This window comes from Acanthopagrus latus, chromosome 8 (genome assembly GCF_904848185.1).
Source record: "Acanthopagrus latus isolate v.2019 chromosome 8, fAcaLat1.1, whole genome shotgun sequence".
In the NCBI taxonomy this organism is placed as follows: domain Eukaryota; kingdom Metazoa; phylum Chordata; class Actinopteri; order Spariformes; family Sparidae; genus Acanthopagrus; species Acanthopagrus latus.
The window spans coordinates 18638696-18663941 of record NC_051046.1 but is presented as its reverse complement, the minus strand read 5'-3'; the positions used below and the strand labels follow the sequence as shown (position 1 = coordinate 18663941).

The 25246-nt window shown below is 40.2% G+C and overlaps 1 protein-coding gene across 5 annotated transcripts in view; it reads right to left on the bottom strand.

Moving 5' to 3' along the window:
* LOC119023917 (pleckstrin homology domain-containing family A member 7-like) overlaps positions 1–25246 on the bottom strand; it is a 135927-nt gene that overhangs the window by 25431 nt on the left and 85250 nt on the right. For all 5 annotated transcript variants that reach the window (XM_037106215.1, XM_037106216.1, XM_037106218.1 and 2 more), the window contains 4 exons: positions 19716–19833; positions 11385–11489; positions 10069–10141; positions 6949–7049 (listed from right to left, as the gene is read on the bottom strand). In XM_037106215.1, coding sequence (XP_036962110.1) covers positions 6949–7049; positions 10069–10141; positions 11385–11489; positions 19716–19833 — 397 coding nt within the window. The remainder of the gene's footprint in view (positions 1–6948; positions 7050–10068; positions 10142–11384; positions 11490–19715; positions 19834–25246) is intronic.

The following is a 25246-nucleotide window of genomic DNA, read 5'->3' as shown; positions in this document are numbered from 1 at the left end:
CATTCCTACAACCCTCCCAGGGTCCCCGACAGCTTAATATGTCACCTCCCCTCTGAAATCGCTGCTGTCTGACTGCTAAAACAAGCTCATCTCAGTGTCGGCTGCTGTGCACCAATGAAACGACTTAAAATATCGTTTCCTTACTCACTATGCTTGAGGATCTACTTGACCCTGATCCTGGTACATATTTTAAGACCTGGGAGTTCATTGCACCACTCACTTGAAGTCCAGATAACCTTGTGCTCCAGCTCTTTGGTGATGCTCAGGTAGAAAGTAGTATGGCAGGCATTTACATGAATGCACTAACACTAGAAGAAAGCAGAGGCTGATCATGTCCTCAGCAATGGGCTTTATTATGTAAGGTTATACTATTGTCTACATGAACAATAAAAATGTTTCACCTAATCTACAAACTGATTCAAAGTTTTCAGTGATTCAGTGGTGCCATTTTCTAAACATAATTTTCCTGCCGTGCCATGTGTGAACTAATTCCACATTAGATGTACTGACTAATGAATTTGGTTTTCAGTGTTGGTCCAGGGCTTTGCAGGTTTGCATTCATACCAAACACCACAGCAGCTGATACCACTGATTACTTCATGTATTGTAACACAGCTAACAGCACACTGCAGCTACTAAGAAAGCTCTAATCATGGAGTAAAGGAGTATTTAATTTGATTAACCTTACAAAAAATATGGTTAAAGGCATGGTCCATCTGCTATTGCTTCCTCTTTTGACCAGTTTAAACATTATACTGACAGCCTTGTTTAGCTGTGCTTGCTGAAGCTAAAGGCCAGAGAAGTCAAAACTGCAGAGTATCCCTTATACTAAAAGTATGTCAGATTTGTCAAATGTCGGACAAAAACATGCCAACAGGGTTTTCGTTATCCCACAATATGGTTTTCTGTCTTACCAAGACAATCCGTTAAAGACGTATTTAATTGTTTGTCCAGTGAAACTGGAATTAACACTTAACTCAGTTTGAACTGTATTACTGTGGAGAGCCCAACACAAGAGATAGATGATTGTTAAGTCACATTTCCAGGTTGTCAAATACAGATACTTTGGGTTGGTGATGCACAGCATCAGCGGTCTCCATAAGCTGTTTGTACGCTTAATAAACACAGATCATATTTGACAGTAATTTTTCCAATTTGTCCAGGACATTGAAATCTTCCAGGACACATGGACCAGCATCACAGTGTTCGAAAGTATTTCACAGATGCCTGCAGAGAACAGAAATACAGTTGCATTTGAAGAATACTACCAAGTGCTAAGCTGACATTAGTGTTTCAACAGTATTTCAGCAGAGATTTTCACCACACAGCAACACCTCAGAAAGTTCTGTGGTATTACACATTATCATTATTAGTTTCAATGACCCTTTGTGGGATGAAAACAGAATAGTTTCTTAATTGAACAAATGCCTTCTTATAATTTCCCAAAATATAATGTCCTGACAGTGATTTATCTTGATACAAACCTGAAATATAAATGTTTTAATAACAATACTATGGTAGAAATTTCCTGTACAAGCAAATGCACATGGTATGATAAACCTCAGCTTTCATATCATGGTATACTGCTGCAATCATACTCAACATCAGAGGCCACGTTGTATGCATGTATTACTTCTCCATGCCCAATGTTTCTAAAATCCCTTTTTATACTACTGGAGACAGGCTGTGAGTGTCTGCTGTCTTAGCAGTTGGTCGTGACACTAGAAGGGATTTTCATTCTGACCAAGTCTCCTTAAAGACTGTCTGATCAGCTGCATCAGCTGGAGTGATGTTTGGTTAAAATGGAAATTGTGCAGACTCTTTCACCACAAGGCTACCCAGATGAAAACAACAGATGTGCACCACACAGGGCTCAGTCGGCCTGTCGCTGTCAGGAATGGAGATGTCTTTAGGCGCATCCGAGGACAGGAAACAGGCAGGGAAACTAGTTAGCAACCACTCATCCTAAAAAAACGAACAGGAGATGTGTCCGAAAAACACCCCAAAAATCTTGACGAAAGGAATAACAGCATCCTCAGGAAGCAGCTGTCAAAACACGCCTGCTCGCTCACTCAACATCAGCATTCTGACAGACGGCCTCTTATAGCTTCAATGGGACAGGCCTCTTGATGAGAGACAGAGGACCACGGTGCTAGTCAGATGTTCAGGCACGTGAGAGATACTGGCATGCATGCGCAGCACACACACACACAGTACAGAGACTATGGAGGAATAAGTTGAATAAAATGAATTCAAACCATCATCTGAATAACAGAAACATTGACAAAAGATTAAACCCACATCTTACTTCTAATTCAAATCCTGTCCCTGTGTTAAGAGTCTGGCCAAAAATGACACCACATCGCCGGCAATGTCACACCCATGCAGCAACGTTCCAAATCTCTCTTGTCGATATCAATCACATACAACAGTCGTGATTTTTTTCTTATTTTAACACAAACACACAAACACACACACAATATCGACAAGAGCCAACACACCACCAGCCATCTACAATAACATTAGGAGCCTCTGTCTCTCTTTAGCAGGAATGCTGAGTGGGTCATTCAGCTCCAAGTGCGTGACCGATACACCTACACACTGAACACATACACAGATAAGCCCCTTTATCTTTCTGTGGTTTGTGTCTGTGTGGGAGTTGGTGGCAATTTTAAGGTTGTTCCTGATGATTTTTTTTTTCATCATCACATTGTTTAATGCCGCTTTGTGGAAAAATATGAAAAGTCCGTCTCTCCATTTATCTCTCTCCTCTTTTTCGCCTCGACTAGCCCCCATGGCTTCCTTCCTCTCCACCTATCGCTTCCACTCTTTATTTGCCTTTTCTTTTCCAGCCCTAATCACTTCCTTCCCTTTCTGTGTTCTCACTCCTTCAGCCTCTCTTTTTCTACAGACTGAAAATATCACTTTGCACTCAGAGAAGGCTCACAATGGTGTCGGCTTGTTTCCTGCGGACAGCCCCAGACAAACACACACACACACTCTTTGTCCAGGTGCTATTTAAAGAGTCATTGTGCTCATAAAGATAAGCCTCAGCAGCCAGAGCACCACACAGCTTCAGATAAGGTACATTCGTCTAAATTTGCAACTGTAGAAATTGAATTTACACTGAAAAACATTCACACGGAGACTGTGGGTGTATTGGTTTTAAATCATGCCTGCTTTGAGGAAAACATTCAGTGTTTCTACTCTGTTTGTGAAGAAAATCCTGTTAGCATTGACCGGTAACAAGTTTGTCTACTTCAAAGTTTCCTTTGGCAGCAGCAGCTTTGGAAAAAAATCACCATTTGAGTGACTGTGGGGTATCATAGCCTGCTTCTCCTGACAGTGTTAACATGATTTCTTTCAGCCCTTCACTTCTGAAACAGTAGTGTGAGGTGACGTGAGTTCCAAATAAAGGAACATTATTCTCCACGCTATCAGAAAACTGCATGCTAGTACAGTAGATGTGACAGATGGAAGAGACAGCGAGAGCAGCACATAGATGAATGATAAGCCCCACACCAGATAAGCCAAATACAAAGATTCATATTGCAGTCACAAAAACGACATGAGGGGGAGATAGAGAAGGGGGAGAATTAAATAAGACAGAACACTGAAATTAAAAAAAAAAAAAAACAGCACGACCAAGTCAGCCACATGGACATGTTATTCTCAAAACATGCAACCAACAGAGGAATATACACAGCTGCGGTATATTTCTGTCATGTTTGGACCCGAAAAACCACACAGACAAGGATATATAACGTTTACATCTCTCAAAGTGAGAGCACATGTGAAGGTAGAGTACCTATTTATGTGAGGACTGTCACTGGACGACGCGACACACTCACAGGGAGGGAGGGAAGTCCCAGTCAGGCAGCCACGCAATTGGAACAAGAGAGGGAAGAGGATTTGGTGAAATGGGAAGGGGTCTGGAGGATGGGAAGTTGTCGAAGCTTTAAGGTTTCATTTGTGGGGATCACGATATGTATGGGTTGATTTGGTACTCAACAGTGTAGTATTCCCAAACCATCATATAATACCCATCCCATCAGGCTCATTCAAGTAGCTAAGTGATCCTTCAGACCTGGTTTAGTAAATGATCTTAAATAATTAAAGTCACTTTTATACAATGCAAAGGTTAACAGTCAAAAAGCTCGGGGGAACGCTTGACCATCTCCATCAGTACCTGTTGATTTTCTACTCTAAGAGATCAACTATTCATTGGAAGACAACCCAACTTTCAATAAAAAATAGCATTAGTGAGATCTTGATAATTTTCAAAAGGAGACATATTGTGCTCATTTCTCATTTTAATAGAATACATGCTTTAATGTTCAAAAAACACATCAGTTTTCTCATACTGTGCAGCCCTGCAGCACTGTATATACTGTATCTCCTTCCATCTGAAACACTGTCTTATGTCCTGTCTCTTTAAGGCCCCACCCTCCTGAATACCTACTCTGCTCTGATTGGTAAGCTCATACACACCTGACTCAGCATTACTAACAACAATAGAGCAGCTGTGCCAGATGAATTCTTAGGTACCAAACTAGCTATGCATACATTATGCAAATGTCAGACATGGTGATGTAGTGTGATGTCACAAAGTCACAGAATTACAGGGAGAGGAGCTTCAGTTGGTGCGGGCTTTGACCTTTTTAACTTTTAGACTTAACATTTAAGAACCTACATAAAAAAAAAAAATGAAGAAAAAGGAAAAAACAAAAAAGCATAATAGGTCTCCTTTAATACCTAGACACTGAGCAAGGCCTTTAAGCAGTGAGAAGGTCTCTCTCCTGTTCAAGGAGAGATCAGAGAACATGACTAGACTGCTGCTTTTCAAAACATTTGACCTATGGGACCAAGGCCATTCATCGCACTTCAGCAAACAAGCCAGATCATGTAATAAACCACATTAAAATGTAAATCTAATGTGATGACTCTGATGACAAAAAGCAAACCGCTGTCTGTGGTAGATGAAAACCTTGGACAAATACGTGCACTGTATGTGCATACACCATTTTATTCTATTAATAGAGTCAAAGCCTATATTCACATGTCGGCAAGTTGTGTGTGCTCAACAGTATATCAGCAACTTCACACGTGTCAGGCTCTTGTGCCTCAGGGAATGGAGAAGCTTCATTCCATTCCTGAGGAGCTTTTCTGTCTCAATAAAGACAATGACAGACATTCGGTGGTAACTGACATTACGAGAACAGGTGGTGAGCGCTGGACAAAGCTGAGTGGGTGGGTAGGCAGTGATTTGAGGGTAGGAAGTTACTGATCTGTTCTATTATCCGCCATTACAAAAGAGCATTCAGAAATCATTCCAGATATTTTCAGCATTTTGCAGAAGCTGCTATATCAAAAAGCCAACTGCTGAAAAGGTAATAAAAAAATCGTTAACATTTTTAACAAGAAGCAATAAAAAAAATTCTTGATCAACTGATCATTTTTTAATTCAATTTGTTGTTCAGAACCTGATGCCAGATTCAGATTACACAATATTTTTGTCACTACCTTTATTAACATGGACAACATTTTTGATTCTGATTGAAATCATTCTGATTTAACATTTCGAGTCGACTGTTTAAATGGGATAGCATAAATTGGTGTCCGGTGTTTACATGCAACAACAAATTTAATCGAAACAACTGTGTAACATGCGCATATATTCTATCTCTCTTGGCCTGTGATCAGCTCCCTGTCCTGAAGAAGGAGATCTGTCGTCATCTGTGTTAAGTTCTCTAAGAGTTTGTATGAAAAGCAAACTCTCCACAGTAGACCACATTCACATTGTGACGGTGGGCGTACACAGAAAGCCTGGAAATAATCGGGGTATATCGTTGTTATTCAACTGATCAACCGATCCATGATTGTGGACCATTTTTATTCTGTTTGGGCTTTAAAACCGATTATAATGGGAATATTAGGCTCCATGTTAATGCAGCTGCTGTGTTTCTCATAGAAGGCAAAAAAAAAACTCTGACAGGCTTTTTGTCAGGACGTTGAGCAGTGTCAGTTGTCATCCTTTATGATACGAGAAAAGTTGCCCTTGACACCCATTTTGCCCCTGAAGGCCTGCGACTGTGAGGTCGGGCTGATATTGTGTAATCGGAATCCGGCATAAAGACGCGTTCTCCTTACTATGAGCCGTCATAGCCGTGTAAAAGAGTCTTCAGCGCCACACATACAGATAGGGTTTTTTTGTTTTTTTTTTAGAATAGATTAATACGCAATGTCAAATTATAATTCATAGTCTGAGATTATAGCACAGGGAGAAATAGTCATATGCCATAAAACCTGCTGATCAACATACAACGGATGTTAGAACGTAGTTGTAAAGAGGCAGCAGGTTTTCATTCGGGAGGAACGTGTCTTACTTCTGAAGAACATTTTCGTCATTAACAATACAAACCTCTTGGAGGCATCTCTCATCAGTAGTGCATTAAATAGCCAGAGGAGAATGCATGTTTAGCACATGTGTCAAAAGCAGGAAAAAGAACTTAGTAATCAAAGGCTTTGTTCAAGTTTCAAGTCATTAGATGAATGACTGTGTCATGTTTAAACATGAAGCATCCTTCAGTCAATGATCATCTTCAACAGTGTCATCGACATCGAGTGTGCAGAACAGAGCTGCATGCGTTGAATTGATTTCACTTGTAGAAAGATCCTGTTAGTGCTTCAATCACGTCTTCACCATGGATACAAATGTTTTAGTCAAGTGAGCTTTAACTTACAAATCTTCATGCTTTCAGATAGAATAACACTTCCAATTGAGTAATATCTACTCTTTTTGCAGCTTTAATTGGCTGCAAATGATCAATCTGCACTGCTTTTCTTCATTTTAGAAAGAATGATCCCTTGTTTTGTGTTTTGACTTGAAAGTAACTAAAAGACATACAAATCAGCACAGTGTTGTCTGTAGAACAAAGAGAAGCGTACCTTAAAGGCATACTTGCGGCTGATGTGGTCCTCAGGGCCCACAGCTGAAATGACATAGCTGGGCAAGGGAATACTGCCCAGTACCGATTCCTCTCTGCTATCTGGAGAGAGTGAAAGAGAGAGATGGCGGAAGGAATGGGGGAGCGGAAGAAAAGGAGAGAGGGAGGGAGGGGAGGGGATAATCAGGGTGAGAAAAGGAGCGAGAGAGATATGGAGGGAAGGAAAGAGCATGAGAATAAATATCACTCATCACCCACTAATTTCATCACTGCCTGCCACCGGTATCATAACACTCACACACACTCACACACACACGCCCATATGCCGTCATTCATACCACGGTGTTGTGCCAAACAGTACATGACCACGCTGGTATCCCAGTGTCACAGAGCTACAGCTGGCCTGGTCCAACTGGCAGCCAGCCGCCTTTGCTCTGTGCCTGCCCCATCCGGCTTACATGCTGAGATCATAGTGAACACACACACACACACACACACACTCGTACACCTATGTTTGTAAGGACCTTCAGTGACATAATGCAGTCCTCAACCTTGCACCTTAAACCTAATCCTGATGTCCTGACTCTCAAACAGCACCTTGAAGAAGGGTGGAGAGCTTCAAATTCCCTCACTTTACAAAGACAACCTTTCTCTTAAAGTCTTACACTCAACACTCTACACATGTATGCAACCAAGGTATGTCCTATTTAGAATATTTCACACATATATAAATAAATATCAAGAGTATCTAAAGTATTTGTTTTCCTCTGGACATTGTGACAACATGCTAGAATGTGTGTGTTTGTGCGTGCGCGTGTGTGTTTTTGTGTGCGCATGTGTGCGTGAGTGTGTGTGTATGAGTGTGTACACAACAATTACAAATACATGTAAAATTTAGTGATGGTATGAAAATATGCGCGCACAGCAGCTGCATGTGTGTGCACGTGTAAGTGTTTGGCTGAGAGGTGATAAGGTAGGACTCAGGATTAAAGGGGTAATGGGTTAAAAATAATTCAAGGACTTTTGGAGGAGACATTCCTTAACTGGTGGACGAGTCGCTGAGGTCTTTTTTATCATCTGTCTCACTCACATGGACAAACACACACACACACACATACACACACACACACACACACACACACACACACACACACACACACACTGAGCAGACCAGACTGTGACATGTGTAGTTTGATTACATCCAAACAGCACAAGAATGGATTCTGTCACTGCATGTTGTCTAAATTGAGGGTCTATAGATAGAGAGTGTCATATTTGTAGAGATTGTAAGGACCAATTTGTGATATTTGGCCACATAAATAATATTGACTTGGCTTGACAAACAGATCCTATTCCAGCTTCTTATCTGAGATTACTTCATAGTTATATTTAGTCTGATATGACAGTAAGCTGAATATCTTTGGGTTCCAAACAAAACCAGACATTTAAGGTCATCATTATAGGCTTTTCGAAATTATTGAATTTTACCATTTTCTGACATTTCATAGACACAGCCACTCTTCCTGTATTAATGTATTCTTTATTTAATATATGTTGTGCTTGTTTATGTATTGCTGGCAAAAAAGAATTGTGAAACACCATAATCATCAATCAATTGAAATGTGAACACTAGGCTGCTACAACTCAGACATTTCTAGAAAAAACAAACAAAACCAAAAAAAACTCAAAAACAAGGACACAATCTCGACATAACTGACAGAAACCACAGATAAAATAAAGGGAATGAAATAAAAAACAACAAATACAACGATGGGAGGTCTGATTGTTTTTGTAAGAACAAGAGATGAAGGCAGGGGATAAGTGATGCTGGAGACAGATCAAGCGTTTTCATGTTGAGAGACGAAACCTTTGAACTAAGAGAGAAAGACGGCAAAAAGAGAGGAGAAGAAACGACAGAGAATTGATTTCATCCTCCTGTCGAGGCGAGGAGGCAGACGAGCGTGTCCCAAAAGGTTTGGTTAGCAGTATGGAGATGAAAAAGAGAGGCGTGGAGAGGCAGATAAAGACAGCCAAAGGATGGGGATGGATGGTGAGGGAGGGGTGGTGATGAGAAACTGTGTGTGTGTGTGTGTGTGTGTGTGTGTGTGTGTGTGTGTGTGTGTGTGTGTGTGTGTGTGTGTGTGTGTGTGTGTGTGTGTGTGTGTGTGTGTGTGTCCATATCTTTCCATGCAGCTGAGCTGTAACCCACTGAGAGATTGAATCACTGGCTCCTTTGTCAGCTGCAGTTCACTTTAAATCTAAAATCATCTGAGTTTGATGCAGACTTCTGAACCTTGCCCAAACCTTTTTTTGCTAAAAGCTGTCACACTTTGAGCATAAATGTATATATTTTTTCTTCCAACAAAGGCATTTTCTACTTGAAAGTGTGCATATTTCTCATTTTGAAGCCAATCTGCCACACTTGGTTATGAGCTGATTGGAAACCACTGGTTGTCAGGGATTCTACTGATAACATATCACAGTGATGCCATCTGCAAGTGTAGTTCGGTTCAGTTGTCATGGAGTTGGTTGAGCAGGGCTTTTCAACAACAATCCCAACAGTGGGAAACGTAGCCAACTTGTGGGGTTCCGGGGTGTGCCATACTGAAAGAAATGCTGGCCCAAATTTGTGGCGTCTGACATATTCTAATCCAAATCTTTTCTCCAGCACTCCTCTTTTGTTGACAACAATATTCTATTAATATTTAAAACCATCTCTTTTATTCAGTGCAAATAAGGAGAACCACATCTTTACTCCCACGTCTTATAGTTCACCTTTTACTCCACAGTGAATGGTAGCAAACTTTGTGTTCTCATACACATTTTTCAAACACCAGTGAGACACGTGCAGAATGCAATGCAGTCCGATACAATATTCTTCTCAACAAGTGTGAAGCTCGTAACGTGGAGATTTTGCTGAGACTTCCTGAAAGGTGTTGATGCAATACGGTGGTAATTTTAAAGGCTGTGAGGGTGTTTAAATTTGAATTCTATTTCAAGGTGTTTCTGTTATTTTGACCTTGCCTGAACAAATGATTGTGATGGAGCAGAAAACACAGAGGCAGGAGGCAGAACAGGTAGTTAGTTTTTCCAAAGATGACAGTACCAAGAGGAGACTCACCTTTGTAGTAAAACAGACAGAAATCAGCCAAGACAAACCACTTCCTCTTCCAGAGACGCATCCCAGAACTGTCCTGCAGAGAGTAAGAGGGACAAATGAATAATGAGATAGAATAATGAGATAGAAAGTAGCACCGATAGGAGGAGATAACAAGAAAAGGTAGACAGGTATCTTGAAGAGCCAAGTGGAGTGGTAATGAGAAAGATGAGTGTTGGAGATCAGAAAAGCAAGGGACAGGAGATACAGAAGTAATAAAATGCAAAAGGAAGGAAGACTTGTGCTGAGATAAAGTGAGTGAACAGTAAAGAGGAGGAGGGAGGGAGTGATCATTTGTCCTCGTTCACTGGCTCGCTGTGTCTGCCACGGCTGCTTTACTGCCCTCTCCGTCTTTTATGTTCTCTGGCTGAAAATGGTGCCATTTGAAGAGGAAAGGAGATACAGAAGGGATGAAGCCACCTCAAACACAGATATGTGCCTCTTTTTATGAAGTTACAACCATGTAATCCTGTGATAGTGATGGAGTGTATCTATGTGTGTATAATGTGAGTGAAAACGTGTGTGCCCTCGCCAGCATTTAGGTTTTTTTCTAATTAAAACATAACTGAAGTGCAGCAATAGACTGTATGTGCATACGAGCGTCTGTGCCTGTGCATTTACCCATGTGTGCATTCCCGCCTGTGCCTGTGTGTATTGGTGAGTGTGTGCCTCTGTGTGTGGTCATTAAAATATAATTGCTTTGCAGTAACATCACTCACTGTTCGTCTTGTACTGAGGCCAAGCGTTTTCCAGCGGGACGCTGCCAACTACAGATATTTTAAGTATAACTTCAAATACAAATAGCGTCTCCAGTAATAGTCTGTCTGTGATTAACAGCAGGTGCTCTATATTGCCAAACCAACAAATATATTAATAAATCAAGAAAAAGATAGAACTAGGCCACTGGAGGAACGTTACAGGACGATGCTGTCTGGAACACATCCCTGCAGAGGGACGAGAGAGACGTGAAGAGGCTGCATTCTGTCAGTCATAACAGGAGGATGCGATTGTTTGCAGCATGTGTTTGATGAATTCACAATCCGGACACCAGAAAACTTATTGGTGTATTTTTGTGTGTTTCTGCCAACCACAGATATGTTAAAACTTTAAATGCCTATATGTTGCAAAAAAAGCCATGTTTCTTTTGGTTAAATTTTTGATTTTATCTGGTCAACAGTTGTCAAGGTTTAGGAAAACACAATGTTCTGGCTAAACATTTTGACAGCATGTTAGTGTGTGTGTGTGTGTGTGCGTGTGTGTGGGTGTGTGTCTGTTCTGACCTGTTTGTACAGCCATCCTCGGACCACCACAGGGACATTGGGATTCCTTTTAATGGCCTGCTCTCTCTTCCCAAAGCTGTGCACCTTGCCACTCGACCGGGAGCCCTGAAACAAACAAAGAAAAACGTAATAAGATGTAAGTAAGAATTAAGCCCAATAAAGGGAAATATGGTTCATAAATGTACAGGTGACTAAGAGATAACATTTTTGTCTGTCATCAATCAGCCATTATGTGTTTTATAGTCAGCTTGTCATTTAAGTAATAATCAACTTTCCACTTCTAATTGCTCATATGCAAAGTTGTGCAGCTCAGTATTGAATCTCAACATTACAATTTGAAGTGATAAAGTAGCTTGGTTAATGAACAACCTGAAAGCGACAAAAATAATGACCAATATTTTAACCAGAACATTTATTCTCTGTAGCAGACTGTGGTTGAAAAGGCTGGGAAGAAAAGCGAGTTCCACGGTGAATTATATTTAGAAACCGGCTGTCTGTGCCTCATCAGACCATTCAGTCTTACTTACAAAATCACTGAAAGGACCTTCACCCACACCATGATTATCTTTTTTCAGGTGCCTCTCTTTTTATGCTCCAGTTGTTACATAATTGCAATCATTATATGAGCACAGCCAATTTTCCAGTAGACCTTGTTACAGTGTCAGCCATGGCTGCTGTGGCATTTCTCAAACACTGACAAAGCCTCAATAGACGAGAAGAGGTTAGAAAAGTGCTTGAGACCTGCAGGTCAGTGGTTCGACTGCCAGACAGACACCTGTTGAAAAGTCCAGGCAGCAAACCTGAACAGCTACCATCAAAGAGAGCGAGGCAATAACTAGAAATTGTTTCCGTGTCAGCAGTAACAGACTGGTGGCTGTTGTGTGTGTCAACTTAAAGAGCACCTTTTCCTGGATAAAAAAAAATAGCCAGTGTATATTTAAATCTCGTAGAACACTAAATCTCTTCATCTTATTCAAGTTCTTTGAGATTCACCTGCAATTTCCCTGTGCCATACTAATGCTTGGGTTTCAGTGATATCCCGGACATTATTAAATTGTCGATTCAAGCATTTCAGCTAACGTCAGATCATTGTCCCTAGAAGACAACTAAATCTCAGGAGAGTCTATCTAAGCACACATCAGGTTACAACAGGGCTGGAAAAAAAAGTCTGTGGGCCCCAGTTGATCCTCTTGTTTGTAACACTCTCTGTGAATTGTGTGGGATTACGTGTATGCATTAAGAACATTTATTTAGTGAATTCACCACATAATAAGTTAAAATATTAAAAGCACATTAACAGCACATTCATTTCTGTTGATATCAGAGCGGTAAAAGGAGGGCAAAGACTTTGACAGGACATAACGGGAAGGAAACATGTCTTCAAGTGAGGAGAGTTTTACTGTTGTGCCAGCCCTCGTCATGCTTGTCATGACTTGATTATTGTCACTGAAAACATCTAAACCCCAACCCCAAAAAAAGCCACGCAAACACAGCAAAACCATGCCAACTTCAAACAGAAAGGCTTGAATTTAAGTGGCAGTCCTTTAATTGAAAAGTTCTGAATGACAAGTTGGAGAGATACGTGCATACCGATGGAATCAAACTGCATCTCAGCTGACAACTGCTGAATTTAAATGTTCGGCACGATGGAAAACAGACCTGGAAATGGAAATATGTATCTAAGTGTAACCCATTTTTATGTCACTACTATATATATTACTCCTTAGTAGGATTTCCTACTGTTCCAGCCCATTAAGCTCCAATTCTTCCAGCTGCATAAATGTACAACATCTGAGCCACTGACATCAGTTCATAATTCACTGCACACATTGAAGACATACATTGATGCTGGTCTCTGTCTCACTCTCAATAAGCCATGACAGTCTTGCACTATTGCTATGTTTGTGTGTCTGCGCCAGCTGTATAAGCCGGCAAACATACTTATACACTCTGCACATATTCATAAAATCTCATTTCACCATCCCCTTTTCTGAAACCTGAGACTGTCCTCCTGGCACTGCACACAGATGCACACACACATACACACAAACACAAACCCTTGTCACACTGTTGTTATAATAAAAAAAATTGGTGTGACGGCTGCGTCAGTGTGTCTATGGACTGGCAGCAGCCCTGGGAGGCATCTGCAGCTGGAACACAGCACACACACTTGCTAATTAGAGGAAGACCGGTTGGCCAAGCATGATGCAAAGACACAGAGCGGCTCCAACAATGTCACATCGGAGTCCCTTATCTATAAATATACAGTGTGTGATTGTGCACGCGCATGTTTAATAGGTTTGTCTCTGCCCGTATGTGTGTGTGCGATGCGGCGGTCTATTTTTAGGTTGAGGGTAATTCTGTGGAAACGGCTGTGGTCCCTGCTGCAAAGAAAGCGCTCTGTCTGCTAGGTGAGTGACTCAGGGTGCAGCAGAGCAGCTATTTGTTACATTAATGGCACACGATCAGACAACCTAAAAGCCCAAAGAGCCCAGTGTAAGACCTGGAGGTTGTCAGCTCAAATCCCCAGCCAGACAAGACTTGGGTGAGCTAATTAAACAAGAGAGGTGCTTTCCTTCCCCTTTAGAAATGTGGTTCAGGTGTACTTACACTAAACACCTAATCCCAATCTGTTCAAGTGGATCTGATCAGTGTTTAACAGGAGCTGGGTGGAGCTGAACATGACAGCTCCAAAGAATCAACCTGAGTTTCCGTTTCATGCTAACACTTAATCAGAACTTACTACACAGCACTGACGGAATGTGATAATTGTTTGATTTATAACAGTTTTCATTTCAAGCTTTCTGTCTCATATCACTGTACATCAAGTATCTTTGGGGATTTGACTGTTAGTCTGACAAAGCAAGTGATTTAAATATGTCAACATCAAATTTGGAATGTGTTTCGAGAAAACCAGCCAAATAGCAAGATATGAGTGTGTTATGTGTGTGTGTGTGTGTGTGTGTGTGTGTTTCATGAAGTCATAGTCACCTCATCACTCCACAGAGATCTATTATCATCTTCTTTTTTTGGAATGCTTGAACCTCTTTTTGTATTTTGAGCATATCAGTTCAGTTTTGACAGGATAAAAACAAATGTAAACTGGCAATAGACAAGTTTTTACTTCAACATATAATTATTAAGTAAATGTTGATTGCACAATGTAATGGATATAGAATAATGAAAACATCAGTTTTACAATGGTCCCCTATAAACCTCGCTATCACTCTACAACTCTGTCTACAGGGCACACAGTCACCCTGAAAAAGGAAGATTAACTGGGGATCCAATTGTATTGTAGACTAAATGACTGAATGAACTCACTTTTTGTCCTGTGCTGCTGCTATTTGTGACTTGGAGGAAAACAGAAACCATACAGTTGTCTTTGCAACAGTGGTGTCAACAACAATACCCTTGCATTGGAATATATAAGTGTAATGGGCTTTTTTTTTTTATGAAGAGACAAAATGGTTGATTGAAAAATCTGTGTTTTATCTGATGTATCTTTGCTGAAGTCAGAGAAAAAACAAAACCATTAAGATTCATGAAAATGAGAATTACATGAAAATCCATGGTTAGTTGCTAAGATATTCTAGTCTGTTTAAAAACACTGGATCAGCCTAAGAGCAAAACCACTAATGTGGCTTTAAAACAACCAAACTCGAAAATGTCAGGGTTGGGTTCAGGAACAGACAGTGATGAACACGGTAATATCCCTAAAGCAATGGACTTTCAAATGTGAGTGAGTCAAATGTGACTGTGTGAGTTAAAGCTTGGTGTTTCATGCTTGGGAAGCTAAAATAAAATATATTATCCTTAATTGCAGAAAGAGCAAAATTACATAAAGGATTACAGTTGCAAGAATGTGAAGTACATCCCTACATTAGGACGTGTACCCCTAATGGCAATACTTGAGGGGGAGTACTTTTTTCCATTTCACTTTCAGCTAACACAGCAAATCAGAGAAATTAACTAACCTATTACAGTCCAACCAAACAAGCTAATTGAGTTGGTTTTCAGGGTCAAAGTGGTACTTGAAGCTAAAGCTATTCTCAAATATGGAGGCAGGGAACTGATGAGCCACATAAGGCAGCAAAATTCATAACTGCAAACACAGAAAAGACAGGAACTCCTAAATGACATTGACGACTTTGACAAATCCCAAAGAAGTCGTGCAGACTCGTTACGAACAAAACATCACTAAAAATGCATCCAGCGACAGAAAACACAAGTGCTCAAAGGAGAATTGTGACAGATTACTCGTGGGAGAAATCTGTCGCGTCGCTCCTTCTGATGTTTTGTCAGAGGCAGAATGGATATGACTTATTCAAAGTGTGGATTCATTTCTTGGTGGTGGTGTGCTATGCAAGGGGGACACGGATGACTCATCTTTCCAGTGAGACAACATTCCTTTGTTCAGAGTTTTTTTTTTTTTTTTTTTTTTGTCAGAATGAGGCTTCTGCACTATTTTCCTGCTGCTTGGTGGCAGGGGTGATGAGCCAGAGCACCTGGGAGGGCTGCAGGCCAGGAAAACACGGGGTGTGGAAATGGCGGCAACCCGTTTTGATGGATGCCCTGTCATCTCTGTACCGCGCCTGATGACACATGTTCAATCTCAGTCCCACGGCACCTGTTGATAGGGCAGGATGAGATTTCACACCACTGTGAAGCTGTGTATGTCCATGCGTGTGAGTGAGTGAAAGGAGATGTAAGATATAGACTGAACAGAGGAAAAGTGATAGAAAGAAAGAGTCAAAGCTAATAAATAATAATCAGTAAATAAGACAGAAAGAGAAGCCTCACAATTCAATCTAGACATTTTTAAATTGCACAAAAACCAGAACGCAAAAAGCGTATCCTAAACAAGATCCTCATTTTATAAGCTCAAATTGGAATTTGTCAGCATTGCTTATGCTGAGTTGATTCAACGAATTCCATAATTCAGGCAGCAACAGCACGTTGCCTTAGTCAATGACAGCTTGAAGGGCAGCCAGACAAGAGGAAATGAGATAAAAAGTGCAGGGTCCAAAACAAATTTAAATGTATTTTGTTGTATTGTTTCTTTTCACACATTTTTCCAACATCAGTGTATAATGATGTGGGTTTTATTCTAGAGTATAGATGAGCAGGAATATATGCATTATTATAACTTAACTATATACAGATACAGTACAAAGACGAGTTATAAAGTAAAAGAGAGGAACAGAGATCGAGGATTGTCCTTTTTTCAGATTGTCTGCCAAATCAATCTATGTAATAAACAAAAGGAGTCTTAAGCCATGTTGGTGGCGATTAGTTTATCGGGATCCCTATTAGCTGGTGCCATGATGTCAACAAGTTATCCTGGGCTCAGAAACAGCATTAGCATTATATAATTTAATATAGATTGCTGAAGAGATGATGTATTTCTGTAGGCTTACCGAGAATTTAGCGTCCCCTCAACAACAAGTCTGTGGTACATTGTTAACATCAGTATGCTAATATAAAACACAACAAAGATTGCTGTCATGTGTAACTTCATCAGCTCAAACTCTTTGCATTTTTTTGTGTGTTAGGATGCTAACATGTGCTAATAAGCATCAAACACCAAGTACAGCTAAGGCTCATGAGAACACATCAGCAGGTGAAAAGTTAAGAGATCTCAAAAGTGATTGCAACACATTTTAAAGGGGACATGACTCTCTGGACTGAATTACACAGCCATCCAACAGTTTTTGAAATATTATACTAAATGCCAAAAATGGGGACTATTAGGGACTAGTCAGAAGATCAACAAACAGTAATTTATGTCACTATAAAATTTCATGGAATTCATTAAATAGGTCCTGGCTGACAGAACTTGAATTGCAATCCAACAAATCTACGCTGGCTAAAAGACAGTATTTGCCATATTTGCCTATAATATTTCGGAAAGGACGGATCGGTCAAGATGATGTATAGAGGTTAATTAGATGCTGCTGTTGCAAAATGTCACTTGTTACATATTGAGTCCACTATTGAAATGTCAAAAACAATGCAGCCTTTAAGGGTAAAATTGCCCTTATGTAACCCTTCTTGCGCGACAGACAGGTAGGAGTCTATTTTAATTAAATCACATCTACAGCACCTGCCTGGCTCTGAATCCTGCTTTAATGAAACTAACTTAAAACACAAAACCACCTACCTTGCCTCCTCCTCTTTCTCCAATTAAGTCTCATTTTTCATTCTCGCAGGTCTGTCATGGATCTTGGTGAACCACAGAAGACCTCTAAACCCCCCTTCATTATCATCGTCCATCCACACCTGGCATGAGCCAGCTAAACACTGTTGTTAAGCAAGTCAGTAAGGGCTGTAGCTACGAATAAGAGCAAAGGCCTGACTACTACTGCTACTACTGCTACAATTTTATTCATACAGCATGGAGCTCATCTCAACATGGAACACAACAATGAAGAGTTTGAAAAGGTAGTTGGACATGAAATAGTAAGAAAACTGTGGTTGAGCAAAAGCAAAAAATCAATGTAAGACTTCAACGTGCTAAAGTGCTACATTTTAATGCAAAAAGAATACAAAAACACAAAGGATTCAGAGCCGGGCAGGGCTGTAAGCTTAATTTGCTCAACGTCGATTCCACACATTAACCCTGAAGACAAAAGCAAGATGCTAAGGGGTGTGAGTGGGTTTGTTGTCCACTGTGAAAGGGGTATTGGACTGTCTGTGTCATGTTTGTTTGCCAGCCACCTTGAGGCCAGGGCTAAAGAAAAACAGTGTTTATAAGATGCAGCTTGGAAAAGATAACTGAGTTGTGCATCAACATTGTGTTCACATGTGTCACAGCCTGTAGGCTTATGTTTCAATTGCAAAGCCGAAGCTAACTGTATAATATTGTGAGGACTAAATTCTCTCTTGCTGTTATTTTCTATTCTACATCCAATTCAATCCAATTCAAATTTATTTATAAAGCACATTTAGAACAACAGATGGCCAAAGTGCTGAACAGTCAAAAATAGCAAAAAACATCACAAGAAAACATAAGAACAAGAAAGGCAACCCTCACACTGAATCAAAAGCCAAGGACTAAAAGGGTATGAGACGGGATTTAAAAACAGGCAGTATAGAGGCCAGCCTAACATGTAGAGGCAACTCATGCCAGAGTTTGGGGGCTGTAACTGCAGAGGCGCGATCACCCCTGTGCTTCAACCTTGATCTGGGAACAACCAAAAGCTTGTCAGCGGACCTGAGTGACGTTGATGGAACACATGGTTGTAAAACGCCAGAGAGACAGGTTGGAGCTAGCCCACTCAATGATTTGTAACTAAACAATAAAATCTTGAATTCGATCCTTAAGCTTAAATGGGGGCTTGGGTAGGGAAACCAGTATGGGGGAAATGCGCTCTCGTTTTCGTTTTCCTGTTAAAAGATGAGCTGCAACAGTAACATTAGTAATAACAGTAGTCAATTAAAGCATGTATAACCCTTTCAAATTCACTCAATGATAAAAAAGAACTTCACCTTGGATAAAAGTCTCTGCTCGACAAGCTAGATTCAATCACTGAGTTTATCTGTTTGTCACATTCAAAGTCTTACATCACCCTATAAGACACAGATTGACAGCTTGCACTCTTTGGAGGCAGAGAAAATTAAACTTGTCCTGCTTCTTCAAGCATTGCAAACAACTCGAAACTGCTTTACTAATAAAGGTATCAAGAGACAGGTGCTTTTTGGATGCAAGGAAATTTCAGGGAACTAAAAAAAGGGAGAGCATAGACATGTACTCTGCATTGTAAGTCATTGCCCAAAAAGTACCAAGGTACACTGCACTGCAGAAGTTAAATTCCCGTTCATTAAAAAGGAGATGGGCTTCACATCGACACATGGGCATTTCTGAAAAGCAGTGTGCCTTGGTATTTTTTTGTCATGACTTATCCATCACGAAGCAAAAGTCTAATAGCTTTATTATTATCTTATTATTAAGACTGTTTGTACATCAAATTGAAATATCGATTTTGCAGGCTTTTGTGAAAAGGGCATATAGTACTTTGAAAGTGAACCATGTACGATGCCACAGTGCCCCGTGCTGTTCCCGTCACATAAAGAGAGACACACCTGCAGGTTTAGATGCATCTTTGCCACGACAGGGTCATCCATACTAATTATCCTCAGCATGCCATGATGAGATTTAAAGACAACTGCTGCAGAATGGGTTACACAGACATACACACGCACACGCACACGCACACGCGCACACACACACACACGCACGCACACACACACACACACACACACACACACACACACACACACACACACACACACACACAGACTTGCACACAGACACACACACAGACTAACCTTGGAGGCAGAGGTGCTGTCCACAGTGGACGAGGTGATGGCAGTGGAGGCCTCGCTGACGGTGGTGCTGGAGAGCTGCTCACCCGCTTGTTGAGACATCATGCGAGCACCCTGCGGCCTGGACAAGAACACACAAAAAAAAAAAAAAACACAGGAAAAGGGTGAACACAAAAAAAGGAAAACAAAGGTAAAAGAAACGAAAAGATCTCGTGATCTTTTTTACTATTAATGTGTAGCTCTCTAGGTCAATTTCCCTTTTTGTTTAACAATCATCCATTATACATCTGCATCAGTATTGTTAGAGGAATCTCAATCCGATCGCTACTGACTGCTTAAAGGTGCTATTTGTATGAAAAATTGATTTTTGAGTCTCACTCCCAACTCGTGAATAACTGATGCTTTGCGATGGCTGCTGACCTGTCCTACGATCCCAAAGCGTCAGTTTCTTCAATTTTTCTTATAAATAGCACCATTAAACTTTTATTTTGTCATTTGGATGATGTGGAATTACAACTTATTATCATCAGTATTTCTAGAAGATTCCAGTAAAGTAAGGAAGTAAAATAAAAGACAATGAGGGGGGAAGGATGGATGAGATGTGCTTAAATTTGAGGAGGAAGATTCTGAATAGCATAGTCTGTGTGTGTCTGTGTGTGTGCGTGTGTGTGTGCGTGTGTGTGTGTGTGTGTGTGTGTGTGTGTGTGTGTCTGCAATCTATTTTCCCTTAGGTCAGCGCAGGCCTATTACCTTACATGACCGCCTAACAACAGGAAGCTGATAAATAGACCTACAAAGCCGGTTCACAGCAGAAAAATAAAAGTGCACAGAGCAGCAGACTGTGTTACGTAACTGTGCACCTTAAGAAGACGAATTATCCCTGGTTCTTACTCCCAATGTTAACGAGACAATACAGACACAAATATGAGACTGGAGACATTATGTCACAGTCAAATAAAATAGTTTTTTTCTACAAAAAAAAATGTTGTGTCTGTATACTCGTCTTGGGGGGCATTAAGCTTTTGTTCCCTCAAGTGGAGTGAAACTGAAAATATGGGTAAATAGAGGGAGGGCTGGCATGTGCCAAGAGTCTGGGCTTAGACTCTGGGATATCACAGGGGAAGGCTAGGCAGACAGGAATTCCCAGAATTCCTCTTCTGTAAAGAGATTTACTAGAATGACCTCAAATTATGGCAGCATATGAGCAAGTCCACCTGAACAGCCTCACTGACTGTCAGCAGCTGCCAGTTCAAGGTCTGCTTCTTTATACAATTTCAACTGGCTCTTGAAACAATGTCAGCAGCTGGTAAGTTTTCAGATTTTTGTTCCTATGAATCCAGTGATCCAGATCAAATTATCCATATGGTGTTATTGCGTGGTGAAAACCTTTCAACACCCTAGGAAGTAACAAAGTACAATTTTTAAATAAAGAGTTTGTTCTTTCTTGCATCTTTAAAACAGGCTCATTACTTTAGTTTTAATGCATTTGAGGGGAATTGTGTTTTGGGTTTTTTGCGGTTTTCGACAGCTTCCTAATATCACATGACTAATTTCAACCTATCTATATGGCTACCTATATCACACACAGCAGACGTAGCATGACAGAAACAGAGAGGGAGACTGGAATAGGGAGAAAAGGCATGTTAGTGTCTTGTATCTGCAGAGACTCTGCAGCCATCTACCTGGATTTACTTATTATGTCTCTTCGTTGCTGCACTCAGGACACTTTTCAACAAGTCTCTGTGGTGCATTTACAAAGAGCTCGGACACCTTTCTGAAAACATATTTTTATCATACTTTACTAAAAAAAAAAAAAACAGAAAAAGAAGAAAAACATGGCAGTTGAGGAAACTTGTTTTAAAGCTAACTTGTGATATAACAATATAACAGACTTCACCTCAAACAGATTAGCTAACCTGCTATGATAAAATATTAACACATCTTCTCCTTTGTAGTCCACAACTTATTAAACTCTTTTTTTAACACAGTCTTTAAAAAATGAACAGCAGCTCTCACTGGAGGTCATGTTCGTATCCATTTTTTAGACAGGCAGTGCATTTTGGACGGCTATCTTTTATCGTTTGCCAAGGAAAAAGGTACAGCATGATGCCTCAAGAATCATTACCAATTATCATCAGCACCCTCACCACAGTTACACAGTTTCAAAGCATTGTTCACGTTATTCAGTAAAACACGATATGGTAACAGGTTTACTTCTTTGGATCTGGTCATTCTGATTTCATTTAAATCCCTGATGTCCAGTGTTTTATGACAGCTTTAATCTCCCTTTGGGCAAATGTGTCTACAAATAGACAGCTGTCTCCCAGCAATGTGTGAAGGTTGTGACTGGTCGTTACATTCGGATGTGCATTCCTGTTCGTCTACCAATGATCTTTAATCAGACTAACACTCAGATGTACACAGATCGAGATAACATTTAATACAACTGATTAAAAACAGGAATATGTCACAATACATGGACACAACAGTTACTCTTTCACCTCCGTCACTGCATCTTTTTAGAGACTTGTTATTATTTCATAGCAAAACGTTTGTGTTTGTGGGAAGTTTGTCTTTTGTATGGTTTGTCCTTTGTATTACGTTTTGATTCATACTGTGGGGATATTAAATCGCTGTTCCTTTTTACATTTTTATTTTACTCCCCTCATTTTCTCTATGAAAGACTCACCCTTTCTCACCCTGAAAGATTAACAACTCCTTTACAGAAGCTAACGAGGATCTAAAGAAAACTATGCTGCAATGATACAAGGTTACTGCGGACGACATCTAGGTATTAAATCTAAAGAATGAATTTTTGTAGCACAGATTAAAGAAAATAAAAAATAAAGGAAACACACACACAAATCCCAACAAAACTTGACTGCCTGCTTGCTGGCTACAGTCCTGAGTATCTGTTTTCACGATGACAGCCCCGTTATTGCTGCTGTCTCACTGTGGTGAGACAGATGAGACGTTCCACACTGGATGTTTTATTGTCAACGGACTGACACCAGGCGGAGTGTGTGTAAATCTATCTGAATAGATTCAGAAGGGAAAACATTGGCAGTGTAATGCATTCTTTCATCCAAGAATCCAAACCTAATTACCTAGTGCTATATTTCTCCTTGACACACCCCTCGATAGTCTTCAAATACATCCATACATTTTTTGTTCACACCTTTGTTTGTCTTGACTTCCCTTCAATTTACAACTGATCTTTCAGTGAACAAATTATGCTCCAATTCATTTGATTTGGAAACATTTCTTGAAGAAATCAAAATATTAATCTCTTTTCACTTTATCTACTTCATCTTTGTCTCACTTTTTATCCTGTACGAGAAGATTTAGATTTTTTCTTGCTGCATTCCTCCCCACATTTCTCTCTTTCTCTAATGCAAATCAACCAACTGAACACACTCTCATCTTCCCTCCATATTACAGGCTGCACTATGACACACCAACACAGCCACCAGTTTCAGTACATTACCAATTTCTATCTAAAGATGCATAATGTAAGTCTCTCGAATGTTGTGTGGGTGGGTGAGTTCCCTTTTCATTCTGCTGTCGAGAGAATTTCATGCAAACATTTTAAAGGTCATGAACTGTAAATATGATAATAATTCCATGCATTTCATCAAAGTTAAATTAATGTATTCACTGGAAAGATTTTTTTTTTAAATGTTAAAAGAAAGTCTGTTTGTTTTTCTCATAATTGGTATCAGGGAAAGCCGTGGACAGGCAGCTGGCATTTGTGTATGGTTTCCTTACCATAACATTATTCTTTATGTGTGACTTTTGGGGGATTTTTTATTTTATTCAGCTTCTTCAGATGCCATTTGCAAAAAGGATGTTCAAAGGTAAAAGCAAGTGACAATCAAGAGTAGAAAAGGAGTATTTTATGACCTCGTTGAAAGAGAGAGCAAATCAGCAGAGAGAGGTAAGAGACGAAAGATAGATGAAGTAAAAGACAGCCATTTATATCTTCTCAGAAGTATTCGAAAAACAGACATATTATACCATAAGCTTCTCAGAAGTGAGGTATACAACACTCTCCAATGTAAGGACACATATACAACAGGGAAACTGTCAGCTGGGTTTCTATACAGGTTCAACTTCACTCAATTAAAAACCCGTCAGGAGGGAGTTCCTGAGACCTGAGCATTGAGTCTCGATTAGACAATGACTGCAGACTATAGCTCTTGACCTGAAGGGCTGGAGAAAGGTCTGACCCTCTCTTTTCAAGGAATTAATCCATATTCAACAATGCTCCTGGGGGTTCAAGAAAGCACAACCCACGTATTTGCTTCAAATGCCCGAAGAGGACGAGGCCAGTTGTGGTAATCTGTTTACTCCTCTGCAGTAAACAGAGAGATTAGAGAGAGACTGAAACACAAAGAGTTTGAGAGAAGGAAAAGCAGGAGAGACAATGACAGAAAAAAAGGCAGAGCTATCTGAAATGACACAGAGAGGGCAGTCTACTTGCTGGTTTTGAAACTGTTCAGGCAACTTAAGGATTCTCATCAAGTCAACAAACCAAATGGACTGAACTAATTTAATTGAGTGGCCAAGGAGAAGAAGAGAAATAAGGGTAAGATAAGGGAATCAAGTAATTCTAGAGAGACCACATGAAAGGAGACCGTCACACTCCACTGAGCATGTCGCTCCACCAGTATGGTGTCCATAATCTAGCTGTTCAAGGCTTCAATCTCATGTGGTGATGATTTTACATTATTGTATTCTATTATTTTTGAAGTGTTGGCTACCCTATTTAGATTAAATGGGCACAGCAATGTCAGAAATGTTTTAGGAGTCGAACCTTAGACCTCTCCACATAATTTTTTCTTTTTTTCACACCATCTCCTCCTGTCGATTGAGATGGTGTTGTTTTTGTCAATTCCACATGTTGCTATTTATTCTTTGTTTATGAAGTGGGAGAGGAGTTGAAACTGTTGACAACATCAGGGTTGGGCTGCTGGCCATCAACTACTGAGCCCTGACCGCAGTCACACCCTGATTTAAAAGGCACCCTACTGGCAAAGTGATATGACCCCTTAGAGTTGCTGTAAGGTATGAGTTGTTGTTGTGAGAATGGAAAGAAGTTTGTTGCTGGTAAGTGCATAAATGCTATGTCTCCATGTAATCGTCCATCATAATGTTTCTCTGTGGACATGATCGTCATATGTCAATTTTATCAGACAGCACCAAACCCCGACTGCAGTTGTGTTAACACTTTGTTGTCTACACTACAGATAACTTTCCATAAATTGAATTTCTTATATCAGTACCACATGTGCTGTTAATGCTAAGTGAAGTGTATGTAGTAATATACGTCCAAACACAATCACCAATGACTGTTCATGATGATTATTTTCTACATAGAGACCTCTAACATTAATTCCTGTGCTTTCTATTACAATATAAGATATCAGTCAATCATTCAACACAAGATACACTGGCACTCTGGGAGTTTCCAAATGCTCAAGAATTCTGAACTTTGACCTCTGATTCATATACATTAAGCCCAATAAAACTGG